Source organism: Sceloporus occidentalis, unplaced genomic scaffold (assembly GCF_023333645.1).
Source record: "Sceloporus occidentalis isolate IW3139 unplaced genomic scaffold, rSceOcc1.0.p SCAF_166, whole genome shotgun sequence".
Classification (NCBI taxonomy): Eukaryota; Metazoa; Chordata; class Lepidosauria; order Squamata; family Phrynosomatidae; genus Sceloporus; species Sceloporus occidentalis.
The window spans coordinates 143,846-159,570 of NW_028317146.1; the positions used below are offsets into that span (position 1 = coordinate 143,846).

General features: G+C 36.7%; 1 protein-coding gene across 1 annotated transcript in view; it reads right to left on the reverse strand.

The window, feature by feature from the left end:
- The window catches only part of LOC149279414 (dihydropyrimidine dehydrogenase [NADP(+)]-like), a gene marked incomplete at its 3' end in the record, with an annotated part of 261,334 nt that overhangs the window by 113,686 nt on the left and 131,923 nt on the right, over window positions 1-15,725 (reverse strand). Inside the window, exons 10-11 of the mRNA XM_089501186.1 lie at window positions 12,408-12,577; window positions 11,085-11,295 (exon numbers count right to left, since the gene is read on the reverse strand). Of these exons, the coding sequence (XP_089357312.1) occupies window positions 11,085-11,295; window positions 12,408-12,577 (381 nt within the window). The remainder of the gene's footprint in view (window positions 1-11,084; window positions 11,296-12,407; window positions 12,578-15,725) is intronic.

Below are 15,725 nucleotides of genomic sequence, written 5' to 3' on the forward strand. Positions count from 1 at the left end.
GCTTAAATCCTTTGGCCTCCAAGTAATCACATAATTCTGATTACAGAAAAATATCTATACATATTTATTTTGATGAAAATTCTATACAACAATAACAATAAAGTAGAACATTTATTTTGGGATTTCACACAAATTTGGTATTTTGTTCAAATTTTAAACTCTTAATACTAGGTGGCCAAGGCAGCAGGGGTCCTTTATAAGGGGGCACCTGCTGTTGAAGGAGAAGGCCAAGTTGGGGAGATCATGGATCTCCCTCTAACCCACCCAAAATAAAATGAAGCGTGAGGTCTAAATACATGATAGATGCCGAGGACTGCGTTATGATGTCATATCCTGGCCTTCAGGACTGAAGCCGCCCACACCACAAGGGAGCTCTTAAGCAGGAGTCTGTAGGAACACATTTTGAGTACCTACCACAGCACCATCGTGTTAAGAAGAAAGAAAACAAGAGGGAGAAATGGGGAATATAATGAGAAAGGGGAGAAATTGGGATAAGGGGTAAGATAATGAGGAATAAGAAATAAAGAGAAATAAAAGAGATAGGCAAAGATAAAGAGAAGGTGAGAAGGAAAAAGAAGAGAGATAAAGAAATGGGAGATAATGAGAAATGGTAATATATTTGTATTGTGAAGGTGTTTGTATGTTAGGGCAAATGTGTCTAAGGGCAAGCACGTGGCTGCAAAAGTAAGTGTAAGGCAGGATGTTTGTTTGTAAGGGGAAGCGTGAATGTGTGTGTGTATGTATGTGTTTGGGTATATGTGTTGTTAGGGCACTGTTTATTTACGTATTTTTACAGTCTAGCCATTACTATTGCTATTTTGAGCCCAAAGAAAAAAGAATGATTAACTATAAAAATATTGTTGTATATATAAAATAATTCGGGGGCCTCAAGAGAATATTCTTGCCTGGGGTCCCACGTGGTCTATGTCTGATCCTGATGGCAAAATGGAATTAACATGGCATCATTATATATTTATATTGCCTGCTGCCTTAGACCTGGTCATCCAGGGTAAGTGCCCCTCCCACCCCCCCTGCGGCTGACGCTTTTATTACCATGTCTTAAAGGCACACTGTGCTTTTTACTGAATGTTATGGCAAGGCCAGCTTGGTACAGTCCTCAATAGTATAAATGAGCCAGTTACGAAGATCAGAGGTCTTCCTTGTAACTGGCCCATTGAAAAGTGGCACACCATGGAGTCTAATCATCCAAGATGGCAATCAGGGGTATTCATGAGATTCTAATCCAGTTTGTCACACTGTAGTGAGTAGTTCTCAATAAGAAGGGTGGACAGACACATGGGTTTGGTACAGGCTAGCAGCCATGCTCCCCCTCATCAAGGACCAGGGTAGCATTACTGTAATGAATTCATGTGAGGGGACGTATTTCTACCTGAGGTACATGCTTTTTCCAACAGCAGAATGAGATACTCACAACAGTGATAAATGAATACTTCACTGCACAGAATATTTCTCACTTTATCAATAAAGGATATCCTATGGTTTCCATGAATAGTAACAAGCAAATATTTACATATGTTCTAGACAGCGAGGAAATCCAGAGCTCCAAGAGATCAAAAATACCATGTTGCAAGCTTTTCTTTTTGTATGGATTAAAAATGTATTTTAGCGGCAAATAAAAAATGAATTGTCATTTTGAATTCACAGAAGCAGACAATGACTCTTAATATTATCAACCATCTGTACACTCGACATAATCATTCTACACTGCTAAAGACTCCAAAAAATCATTTGGAGTAGTTAGTAACCTCAAAAGACTGGAGGGAAGGCAGAATGGATTAATTAACAGGGATAATGAGATCATGTTCAAAATAAAATGCCTAGTATGCATGCATTACAGCACTGTCTATTACGTATGCCAACAGTGGGTTAAATTACAATTTGGTAGAGTTTTTGTTCAATGTATTTTTGACAGCTCTCAATGTTTGACACAGATTCAGGTCACGTTAAATAGCTAGCAACTCCACTTTAAGGTGTCTGCTATAAGCCAAGGATGCTGTCTGTTATTTTCAGATCTAAAAGGTTGCTGTTTATAGGTTGCTGTGCAATAAACAAATTATTATTTTGGTGGGTCCTAATACTTTTGTCCATATAGTGGTGCACAAAGCAAGGTCCATAAAGACATGGTTGGATGAGTTTGATGTGAAAGAACTTGACTGGCCGCACAGAGACCTCACCTCAACCCCATCGAACATCTTTGGGATAAACTGTAACGGAGATTGTGACCCAGGCCTTCTTGACCAACATCAGTGCCTGACCTCACAAATGCTCTAAATGGGCAAAAATTCCCACAGAAACACTCCAAAATCGCGTGGAACGCCTTCCCAGGAGAGTGGAAGCTATTGGTGTCCTTGTTGGTGTATTGGTCAATATGGACAATACTTTTGTCCATATAGTGTACATACATACACACACAGATAAAGTTCCCTTGTATAAGGGCTCAGTGGGGAGATGGATTCCTTGCCCCTTCCTTGGAGCTGCCTCATTTTACTAGTTACCCAAGTCTGTTTTATTATATAGATTATTTGAAGGAGTGTTGTTGAAACCGACCACAAGTACTGAAGGTGGGTGGGCTAAGCAGAGTAGATTTTATGGCTGATTGCAAAGCCCCCCATACAAAATGATTTACATTACAGAGAGTGTCCTGTTATGAGGTGCTGGGGTTCTCACCCTTCCCCTGCTCCACAACTTGCTTCAGTTCAGCAAATAAGAACACCTCAGCTGATACTAACAAGCAGTCTTTTTATTCCTCCTTTTTGCTGGTTACCTGCTAATTAGCCAGCCCATTTCCTGTTGTGCTCTGGCTACTTAGCTGCAGAGGCTCAGTTAGTCTCTGCCCTTGCGTGGTTTCTAATCTCCAAGCGGAGACACTAGTCCCCAAAAGAGACCGTCATTCCAAGAACACCTGTGGATTGTTACATATACTATCACTGCACTTATCAGCACCTGTTCTTTACATGTATGTGTATGCCATTTATGCTGTTTAGACTGTGCTCCTCTTTCTTTATATTTTTAGTTTATTAGTTTACTGTCCCAGAAAATACTGCAGAAGCTGCTTTTCCATTTATGAAAAAAGAACAGAATAATGCTTTCCCCATATTCTACCATATATATGTGACAAAACTTCTATCATCTTTTCATTTTTCTAGAACACAGTCTTCTAGGGCAATAAAGCACAAAAATGACAAAAACTGTTACAGTGCCCTCTGGTCATGACACAGTCTCTGTCTCTTCATTCTCTACAACCTCCCCCCCATGCCTCTAGGCAGTGAATATATATATATATATATATATATATATATATATATACGCAATTGATAAGCTGACTTCTGTACCAGTAAATAATTTGCTTGCTACAAATCTCAACCTCTCTGTTAGCAAGCTGCCAGCCTGTCTCTTGATATTTCTAACACTGCTTTCCTTGATAAGCTTAAAAACCTCATTAGGAAACACTACTGATAGATGCACCTTGACAAGATCAATTAAACCAACTTGTTATTTTTAATAGGACAAACATACTGTACTAGGGAATGACAGATAAATTGCTAAGTGGCCATCTATACTACAGAGAAAAGTTGGGATCATGTTAGTTTTTTTCTTCGGTATAAACACTAGCTCAAATCCTAATTAAACCGGAAAAAAAAAACTTGACACAAATGTGTAATTGCAGCCCAAGTAGAAATATTTATATAAAGCAATATATGAAAACACTTTATTCACACTTTTTTCATGAGTCCAAAATAATAAAATATGCATTTACCTGCTTTTTGTGTTTGACAAAAAAGCAAATCTTTTTAGTTATTCCTTAATACCTATAATTTAAGTAATTTTAATGCATTCTTATACAAAAAAATATAATCCCTCTTTGTATCTATCTCTTCCAGTATTTCCTTCCAGGGCATAATGATGACCTGCAGAATATCTGAGTCTAGGGAGACATTAAGGGTGTATAAATGAGAGTGAAGTATATTGTAGGGTTTTTCAAACCTAGCATAGTTGCTGTCGATGTAACCCAGCCTCCAGGCCAGCTGGTGGCAGAGATGAGTGCTTGAAAGGCATTAAAGCCAACCAACCCTGAGGCTAACTGGTCCCTAACCCAGCATGACACTAAGGAATCACACCTAATCTAAATGGTTGATTCCATCAAATCTTACTCTCTGCTACAAGTTTAATAATAATCATAGGGCTTAAATAAAAAAATGGTAAAATAGTAAATACAAGTACAAAGCAGTTCAGAAATAACAATAATCAACATATAGAAACCTATGCATTTACACTATGTGACCAAGAGTATTATAACACCTGACCATCAAACATACAGTATGAGTTTGTTGGACATCTCATTTCAAGATGGAGTTGCTCCCCTCCTATTATTATTATTATTATTATTGTTTTATATAGCGCCAGCGTATTCAATAGTACTGTCCAATCAGATAACAGTATGTCTGTGGGAATTTGTGCCTATTCAGGCAAAATAACATTTGTGAGTTCAGGCAGTGATGTTGGACAAGAAAACATGAGTCACAATCTGCGTACAAATTCATTCATAGGGTTTAGGTCAAGGTTCTATGTAAGTCACTCAAGTTCCTCCACAACATGTCAAACCATGTCTCTATGGACATTGCTTAGTGCACAGGAGCACAGTCATACTGGAGCAGGAAAGAGCTTTCCCAAAAATGGTCCCACAAAGATGATTGTCTAAAATGCTTTTGTATGCTGTAGCATTAATATTACCCTTCATTGGAACTAAGGGACATAGCAAAAACCTCAAAAACAGCCCCAGACCCTCCTCCACTAAACTTTACAGTGGGCACTATGCATTCCAGTAGGTAATGTTTTCCTGGCATCCACCATACCCAAAATCATGCATCAGAATTTCAGATGATTATCACTGAACATGTTTCAATTGCTCCAGAGTCCAGTAGTGGTACGCTTTTTATCAGTCCATCAGTTGCTCAGCTATGTTGATCCATTTAATGAAGCTCCCAACACACAGTGCATGTGTTGATGTTGCATCCAGAGGCAGTTCAGAACTCAGAGAACAGATTTTTGTGCATAATTTCACAAATTGTGGCAAAGATGGCATCCATTGACAGTGCCACATTTAAAGTCGCTGGGCTCTTCAGTATGACCCATTTTACTGTCAAGATTTATCTATTGAGATGGTTGATTTTAAATGCATATTAGCAATGGGTGTCCACATACTTTTGGTCATATAGTGTGACCTAATGGGAGTCTGCAGAAATTTCCATTTAATGACATTCTTGTTATGAAGACATTTCCCCCTGTTTTACATGACTACAGGAGACTGTCCATTTGCTGTCACATAAGAAGAGAGTGAAGTCATTGGCCACCAATTAAAGAGATGGGGAGAAAGGAAATATATTTGGAGAAGGTGGGGAGAAAGGAAAGAGTGAAAAAGGGAGCAGTGGAAGAAAGGTAAGAGATGGGGAGAATGGGGGCAAAGGGAGAGTGGAAAGATGTGAAGCATGAGTGCAGAGGGAAAGAGGAAAAAAAGATGGGGATAAGGGGTAGAAGGAGAAAGGAAAGAGATGGGGAGAAGGTGCAAAGGAAGACATGAAAAAGGAGAGGGGGCAGAAGGAGAAAGAAAAGATATGGGAAGAAAGGGGTGGATGCTAGTGAGAAAGGGAAGAGCTAAAGGGAAGTGAGAGAAACTGGGCAGGAGAGATATAGAGGAAGGAGAAAGATTGTGAAAAATGAAGGATACAATGAGAAACAAGAGAAAGGGAGAGATAATAATAAAGGAGGAGGGGAATAAGTGAGGTAGGAATAGATATAGAATTGGAGAGAGATAAAAAAGAAAGATAAAGAAGTCATGCATTTCTATAGGCATGACTTGTACATTTGGATTCGTACAAATTCACAAATTTGATTGATTTGCATATTGTCAATGCAAACAAATCTTTAAAAATGAGGCATGATCCCCCACGCAACAACAAAAACAAAGCAAAAGCTTTACATTTTTATTCAAATTTTGTGGGCTCATCCACTCCTACTCTTTCACGCTCTCATTCATGTTCCATCTAATTCTCATTGTGATTTGAAGACCGAGGAGAGGATGTGCATGGATGCTCCATCATTTAGCCGATAACCTCCCATGAACTTCTGCAGAAATAGCAGAGCTTCTGGTGACATCCTCTCCCCTGATTAGAGAAGTACATTGGAATACATAAAATATTCTACCATTAAAGAAAACATTAAATGGTATGAATATAATATAAATATGCATAAATGTATGAAATAAAATGAGGTAAAATTAGAAGGTGATTATAAAAAGCGTGTTCTGCTCTCCCAACATAATTAGCCATAATGCATCTTGTATTGTCTTTCTCTTTCTTACCTTTATAACCAACATGACAACGGTATTTTAGCCCAGTCTCAAAACAAGTATAAATACTGTGTTTATACTGGTTAAATTCGCTATTTGGGAAATTTTACATAGAATGCACTGTATTTTCTGAAGGTGCATTTTTCATATGCTCTACCTTGAAGAAGTTAGGGAATTTAAGCATTTTCTTGCAATTTTACTTATTGACAGAGGGTGGTAAGGTGGTTTTTGTTTTTTAAGTGGATACCCTTCTATGCTCTTCATAGAAACCTCATTTAGGCTAAGAAGGCTTTAGTTGGCTTTAATGGTTGGTTTATTTAAACATTTTCAAGTATTAAATACATACATACATTATTTTATACATAGACATTTGTACACGTACATACATGTATTAGTTTGCATTTTAATTCAGTTGTTGCTTTTCTTTTACTTTACATGTTGAAAATTTAATGTGGACATGAAACTACTTCACTTAGATTGTTTTTTCAGGTTTTCCTCTGTAATTTCCAATTAACTTGTTATTTCCCAAGTGGTAAAACATATGTTCTTGCATAATTAGATTCCAGATGTCTAACATTTCTATTTCTTTTATGTGCTGTTCCTTGAAGCCACAAACATAATTAGAACCTTCCATTTTGCAATCAAACAAATTATTTCTGAAGGATTCTTTCATAACATGCACAGCCTGTTTATCAAAAATATGCAGTATAATGCATGTACTTTATGGTGTACTTTATGGTGTAGACTTTGAAATTTATTGAAAAATGTTAAGATTACCCATAGCGCCTGTGCTGCCATAATCAGGATCCCACCCATGTGTTCATGCCACCTTTTCCTATAACTGCCTCCTTAGCATGGTCTCCTATATGAGATCTGTGCATGCCAATATAGTGCTCTAAGGTGACATGGTGCCAACCAATGCTTTTTGTGTATGCATAGCACCAAAACTCTCCTCATATGGTATGCCCGCAAACAACTTTACAGACAAATCAACCAACCATGTGGCCGCCTAATAGCCTGTTTTACTGTGCAGCCCCGCTCAGGAACATCTCAAGTTTTTTGCTGTTAAGGAGTTAAAAATCTCTATTGACATATCAGTCTGATCCGGCCAGAATTAAAATGCAAAGCAAATTTCCTTTGCACAAGAGAACCAACAATCCCATTTGGTTTTTCTATATGCAGAAAAGATTAAGCAGGTCCATGTCTGGACTTAAATTTCCATTTGGGGTAGCCCCAAGATATCACTGAAAGGCAAAATGCCATACAAAACATGATTTCAAAAGACCTCTTGGTCATAAGTTTTACATCTTACCTGAATATGTAGAAGGAATGTTATAAAATGAATTGTGCAACCTCACTTGGTATATATGCAAATCCTGGCTCCTATACATCATTTCCCTATGTACAATTGTTGACTAACTATTATCTATCATTTATATATCCTATTATCAGAGCATATGGAGGAGAATAGTGATTAGAATAGAATGAAACTGCATATATCTCTGCAGAATTCTGCTCTTCTGCTAGTAGGCAAACAATTTCTCCAAGTACCACATTACACTATACCACACTGGAACCTGGTATTTTGTTATTTTATGTTTTAGATTTATTTTAAATATTAATATATGTCCATGCCCTTTCAACCATTAATGTATATGATAAGGCACTATAATACACTATATTTTTTAGTTTTTTTAATCAATATATGAGACATAACATGTGGCTAAAGTGACTGTATTGCATGTCTTGTACTATTTAATAAACATAATAAAAATAGATATTATAATTTCTAATGCATAATACAGTTCCCTCTTTAAAGGACATGGATGAAGGAGTCGGTGTATACCATACAGATCATAAAGAAAATATACAGTATTCATCCATGTGAATGTATAGAATGTATTTGGAATAGACCAATATCCAGAAAAATAATCCAGTCTGTAACGCTTGTTTTTTAAATAGAACTCTGCAGGAGGAATCGCTATGATTGGTCAATTATGGTCAGTGCCACAGTGGTACATAATGAAGCATTATAGGTGGGATTCAATACCATACTAAAAATTACAAGAGGATTTAGTAGTAGTAGTGTTTCTAGCCACTTCTTAAAATATGTTTGTTTAGAATCAAAATAAAGCTCTTGTTGAAAGAAGCTAAAAATTTCATCCAAACTATTTTTCACATGAAGTCTTTGTTTCACAAGGAGCTTTACCCTTCAAACTCATATCAGATGTTTGCAATCACCCAACCTTTCTCATAATGCATTATAGCATATACATTTCTAATGATTTTTTTCTGCTAATGCTGTAAAATAATACAAGACACAACTGAGTATCATCTTGTTAACATGAATTACTCCCCCACTACGTATGGGTATCACATACTTGTAGGACTGGAAACTGAACACCTGTTTATATACAGAATCAGTCTGGAAGAGGCAGATGTAATACCAGATTGTCCATATGGTTCGGCGTATGATTCATCAGTGGCCTGGAAGGACGATAATATCTTTATATTATCTCAAAGCTTTTTTTTTCTAAGAGATTCTATCTTGGCAGAAAGCTCTGAGTGTGTTGGCTTCGTTGGTACACCAGGGATGACAGCTAAGTATTGTGAAAAACATCTTATGCTGTGGATGTGACAGTGCATTAGTTAGCTGCAATGAAATCATGGCATTAAAAAATTCAGTGCACTTTCACTACTGAAATAGTAATTTGTACTCATAGTTTTGACTCCTGATACATATTTTTGTGGTTAGACCAAACATATTCGTTTACACTGAGCCTGAATATTACTTTTCACCTTGCATGAGGCAGGTGCCAAAGAAAGGGCTAGGGACATCCACAAACAAATGAGATGAGGTGGTCCACATAAAACAACTGCATGCTACTTAGGACAAAAATAGAATGAAAACAGATATTACAGTCTGTTTTAGATCCTACCGGCCGTCTTAAACGCTTGTAAAAAAATTGATTGGTCAGTCTGCACCGAGCTCTTTTAGCATGTCTGGGAACCTTGCTTATAGAGATCTTCTCCTTTGTCTCCATATAAAGGTCTTCACATGTCCTCACATAGGGCCAGGTGGGAGTCAGACAGCCAAGATAGCACAAATCTATGTGCAGGAAAGTGACCAGTGACCAAAAAAGGATTGGAGGTGGGAGGAGCTTAGTAGGGATTGGATAAAGCCAGATAGCCCCCTCACGGGCAAATAAAGTGACTGCTCAGGAGGTCTGTAATTACATGCCATGTATTAAAGATGGCCCTGGTAAGCGCTCCGAGTGCTCCGAGTGGATGACAAAATTGAAAATTGCAGAAATGTTCTTCCCGGCAAAATGTTTAAATAATCTAAATAAATCATAATAAATAAATAATGTTTGAAATATAATACAATCAAATACCATGTTTAAACTTACTTAAAAGTAAGTCATATAGATATTTCTAAGCAAACACAACAAAATTCTTTTTTTTTTTTTTTTTTGTTAGATGATAAAAGGGTCTATAACTTTGGTACATCTGATACCCAAAAAAACACAAGAAAAATATTAAAAGGAAATGTATCTGAATTGCAAGATAAAAAGCAAGTTCTCAAACAGTAACTATCCATAATGCAGCACAATCAAATGTCTTTGTTGTAGACAGAACTGCATTAATATTTTTTTAGATTTGTCAAGATAAAAAGTAATTTACAAAGAGGAAGTCATTCTAGTTAATTTTGAATATAGTAGCTTGTGTTTCCTTACCGAGAATGATGAGATTTGCATCTTGGCATATGAAGTACCAACATATCCCTATTTCCTAATATTAAGACGCCGATGTTAGCCAATATGAAGAAGGCTATATAATCTTTTAGTCATTATGCTCAAGCTCAGCTAAACGCTAGTTTACGTGAACAGAGATTTTGTATATTATTTAAAGTGGCACCTTTTAATTGTGATCTTGAGTTTATTCACTATGGTGTGAGCTTACAGTTTCAATTCCCAATTTAAAGTTACACTCCCATCCATCATTTACACATTGACCACTTATTATAGCTAAGTAGTCCTTTAACATTTCTGTGGTGTACAGTATTAGCCCCATTTTCCCATGCCCCAGCTATTTGCTGTTTAGGAGATGTGATCACCCAAACACACCTTCTGACGCATGGTATGCTTTCCGCCATCAGCTTCAGTGGTGGCTTGGCAAACAGCCTGATAGGATGTCTAAAGAGAACTTGTGCACATGCGCTGAAAGTGCTCCTAATCACTCTGTGGAAAGAAACATTGCATTTTTCTGCAGCACTCTCTACTAGACTGAGCAAATAAGCCAAACTTGTATTGTTATTCTCTCCTTTGATGGCTTGATCATAAAAGGGACACTAAAACTTTTCATAGGTTTTTTCAGCAAAAAATATTAATGGGCCCAATTTAAAATAGGTAAAGGCTTGTTTTTGGAAATACTTTGGGCATTTATCAGAAATAGGAATTATTTATGCAGTTACCCCTTCAGAGTAGGGGTAACTGCACCTTTCTGCTGTAACCCTGGTGTGGGTGGTACCTAAATATTGCGTCATGATCTGCCAGGATCCATCAGGGAATATAGGGATCAAATTGTGCATAGAAATAGTTAAATAAAGATGTCAAATCAATTTCTTACTATTAGTTACTTTTTATTGCTCCAATTTTAACTTTTGCATCATTTTCCCTTGGTGACTATGACTGTTTCACTGTATGTCAAAACTTACCATCTGGGTCACTCAATACAGATCCAAATGCACTGATAACCACTTCTGCTTTCAGATGAACAACTTGATCCTGATCTTCAATCCAGTTTCCTTCCTCATCCTGTTCTGTCCGAACAAATTCCATAGCGCTGATTTTACCACCTTTTAAAATAACTTTGCGAGGAGAAAGGAAGGGAAGAAATTCACACTTCTCTTCCTTGGCCAACTCAACCTGTAGAAAAAAAATAAAAATGTTTTGCCTTTTTCTCGATGTACATATTTATATTTTGGCACAACAAATTATTATTTGAATTTTTTTACAACAAATTGATTTACAAGCTTCTATACTGCCAATGAACAAATGCATAACACATTGGTCTCTATTATCTAATTAGTATTGTGTGACTAAGAAGGAATAAAACATATTGAAATATTGTTTTTTAAATATTGAGTAGGTCAATCTACTGAAAGCAATTTTAATCTTATCAATGTTGATGCAATTCTTACTAGCAGAGAACCAAATGTATGATTAGAATGTAGAGAAGAACAGTTACCTGCCCTTTTATGTGTAGTACAAAACTCAAACCAAACTTGGCACTAGGCTTCTTTTTAAAAGTAAAAAGTTTGACACTTACTGAAAAAGGGTAGAAAGTAGCACTAACCCCATGGAGCACGCTGTTTCAACTGCTAGTTTTGTACTGTGGGCAAATTAAGTCATATCCCGGCGCTGAAGCTGAGGTCTGAATGAACAGACCAACCAGCCTTACACCCACAATTACCAATTCCCTGGGCAAGCTCTCAACTCCCAGGACTGTCCCATGAAAATCCAGACAGTTGGCAAGCATGGAGTATTGTACATTGGATATGAAATCTGATCAGAGGCCCATAAAATAATATGACCTCCTCTTATTGCTAGTAATGCCAAACATCCTGTTTGCAGTTACAAAGCCTTTTTTCAGAACATTTAAAAAATTAAATTGCAAAATACCAGAGGGAGAAAGAAGACGCGCAAATGCAAAATAACTTGCTCTTTTATAATTACTTGTTTATGGCTTCCCGTGGATTAACAACTAAGAAATATAACAGAATATTTCGGAATGTGCGGGTATCTTACCAAGAACAACATTATTGTAATAGGCATGTAAACCTAGGCATGTTTTAAAGCCTTTATATACAAGGCAGTATTACATTGTATACTTTGATCATTACTAAAATCTAGTAGCTAAATGCAGGACTAACTTGCAGCACTTACATTAATTTAGGACAAAGTAAGTTAAATCCACCACTTACGTATTTTGCAGGAATGTAGTTATTTAAAATAAATTGGTACATTTAATGATTTACCTCTTCTGGAACAGCCCTGATATTAGTGAAACCCTTTCTAAAGACCACAAACACTCTGCGTGCGCCACAACGTAGCGCAGAGGTTGCACAGTCAAAAGCAGTGTCTCCAGCTCCAAGGACAATCACAGATCCCTTTATGGATGGCAATTGAGAGCGACAGGCACACATCCCTGAAGGAAGAAAAAAAAATCAAGTTGAAAAACCATTTTGCATGTCAACTCAGAAAGATACATGTACTTAAAACAGTGTAAAATTGCATCTCGGGGTTCCCAAGCATAGAGTGTCACTATCAAATTATTCTGCTTCGCTGAGAGACAGTTCCATTCCTGTACTTTAAGATGTGCTCATATATGTAATTTCATAGTCACTACACTTTAGGGAACTGAATTTTGTCTGGTTTTATTCTCAAAGGATTCAAAATATTAGCACAGTGGTTTAAAGAACTATTCATTCTTGTATTGAGTTGCAAAACACTTTCAGCTATGTTAGCTCCGTGTGTGTTTTTTAGTTACCATTGTATTGTATTATAATGATGTAGCTTAGAGAAGAGAAGAGAAAGAGGGAATGTGATAGAAATATTTAAATACTTAAACAGATTAAACAAAGTACAGAAGAAAGTTTATTTCAAAGGAGGATAATTGCTAGAACTAGTTATAACTAGACGGTCAGAGGCATAGTGGCAACCTAAGGGTTGTAGTTAAGTGGAACAGCCTTCCAGCAGAAGGGGTTGATGCTAATACAGTGAGGAAATTGAAACATACATTGGATAGGGATATGGCTATCCTGAATCTAAGACATGGCCCAAGAATGACTAAGGTCTGAGTCCTTATATAAGATAAAATCTACATTCGCTTTCTGCACCCAAATGATGTTGTTGTAATGCCTCGACGTTGAGGCATTCAGCAACACCACGATTGGCATCAGGGGCCATGTCTGGCCTCTCCCCGGGGCGTCAACATCCACCATACACTGTATTGTGGCGGACACCAGTTTTAAAAGATCACGAGGCATTCAGGGACACCGAACTCCCACCCCAGGATGTGCCGTGACCACTCCGGAGAGCAGTCACAACTGCCATTGCAAGTGATTTTGCCACCCGCAAGATGGCGGCGTCTTATAAAAAAAACTGTTGAAAAGAGTTCTCAGGAAGCAATGGAGCCCAGCTTTCTAATCACAATGCGATTAGTAAAATAAATTAAAAAAAAATAAGAATAAGAAAAATAAAAGAAATAGTTAAAAAAAAAATAGTAAAATTTAAAAATAATTTCCATCTGATGTCACCATCAGGGGAAACTTCAAGTTCCAAAAAATAAATAAATAAATAAAAATAAAAAAAGGCAAAAAAAAATAAAATATATCTAAAAATATTTTCATGAGCAAGTCCTAAAATAAGCGCATTAGCTTAAAAAGATTCTCGCATGGAAAGAGTTGAAATACTGGCATGTCAAATTTATGATTTGACGGGGTTAATTGAATTGGCCGGGTTCAACAATGTCTCAATTAACACCGGGTGAAGGATGACCACACGTCTAATTTCCAATTTGAAAAAGGAACATGCCCCAAATGTGGCTTTTTAGTCCCCAAAAACCTGACAAACCCATGCATCACTGTTTTCAGGAGATGTTGCTAAACACATATTGGGGTGTTGTGTGACAGTGACATACACCAGGAGCTTTAAATTCATACCTAAAGTATGTGTGTAGGAAAAAATACACACAAAAAATACTACTGCAAACTTAGAAAAAACTGGTGGTAAAATGTGTGCATGCAAAGAGTTAAAATACTAGCATTTGAATTACCCTGGGGTGTCTAGTTTTCAAAAATGTATGGTGTGATGGGGTAAATTGCATTGGCCGGCTTCAAAGATACCCAAAATAACACATGGGGGGAATAATTACTAGATTTGGAAAAAATGGTTTTGAAATAGAAAAATGCTACTTATTGCCCAAAAACGTGCAGAAAAAAAGCAAAAAAACCCCATAAAAACATTGGGTATTTCTAAACTCAGTAAATAATATGATACAATCAAAACATGACATCTATAGAAAGCCCTTCTTGTGTGGGAAAGAATAAAATTACAGCTAAACACGAGCAGCGCAGAAATGTAAAATCAGCCATTGCTACGAAGGGGTTAAAAGACTTTGTGTACCTAGAAGATTTTTTTCTGTTTTGAAGGCAAATATTGATTTGATTTACATTTTCCTTCTGTTCACTCACTTTTCTAAATAATAAAACAAAAAGAAAGCAAGGGTTCTTACATTACAGCATATTTTCACACCTGCCTAAAACTTCTGCACAATACTGCATGTTTATCATTTATAAACAGATACATTACTATGGCAACGTAATAGTTACTGATATTGTATTTACAATGTATCAAACGTCTTAATTTGTTTTAGAATAAAAGACTTAAAATGTAAAAAAGTGTTCATGTTGTAGATTTAGAAGAATGAGTACATTAAATCCACTGACATGTTTTTATAGGAACTCAGGGCACCTCACCAAATCTAGGAGATGACACAATCACGATTCATCTTGTATTCAAGAGTTCTCCCAGACAATAGTACTATAAGTGGTTATGCCAACCTGAGGAAATTTGGTGAAGCCTCACTTCAGTTCCGTGTAAACTAATCAAAGTAATCATAATCCAAGTCTGTGATGATCTGAGCTGGTTCATTCTGTATCTCATGCTTTAAAGAGAACTGTACTCATCCGCTCAGTACATATATATTTTAGAACATATGCCATTTAAAGTTTGATAAAAAAATAAACTAAGGTGGCATACAATCTCGCATTTATTTCTTTGGTATAGATCAAGTAATAAATCAGGAAAGCTGCACTTTGGTGAACTCTTTCCGACTCTTACATGCAGTCTGAGTTTTAGGATAGACTTGGTCGCCGGCCAACTCTTCATGTTCGTCTTCGTGTTCATCTTCGTGGGGAGAAAAATCTTCGTATTCCACGAATATTCGCCCGTTCCTGTGTTCGGTTTGGGCGAATATTCGTGTTTGGTTTTTTTTCTTAGTTTTTTACAATTTTTTGTATAATGGGTTAATACAGGGTTTATGCGGTACACACTACGCAGCAGCTTTGCCGCCAGGATTTTAAATGCATGAGGATTACCATAGGATATGCTAAGTCATTGTCCACTTAAAAATTCCTAATAATTCCTAATAATAATAATAAATTCCTAATAATTATTGACATGTTTATTAACAAATGCAATTTACAAAACTACTAAGAAAAAAGATTCATAAAACACATGGGTATCCTATTACAGCCATAGTAGAGATGTGGATGAATTCTTAATATAATCAC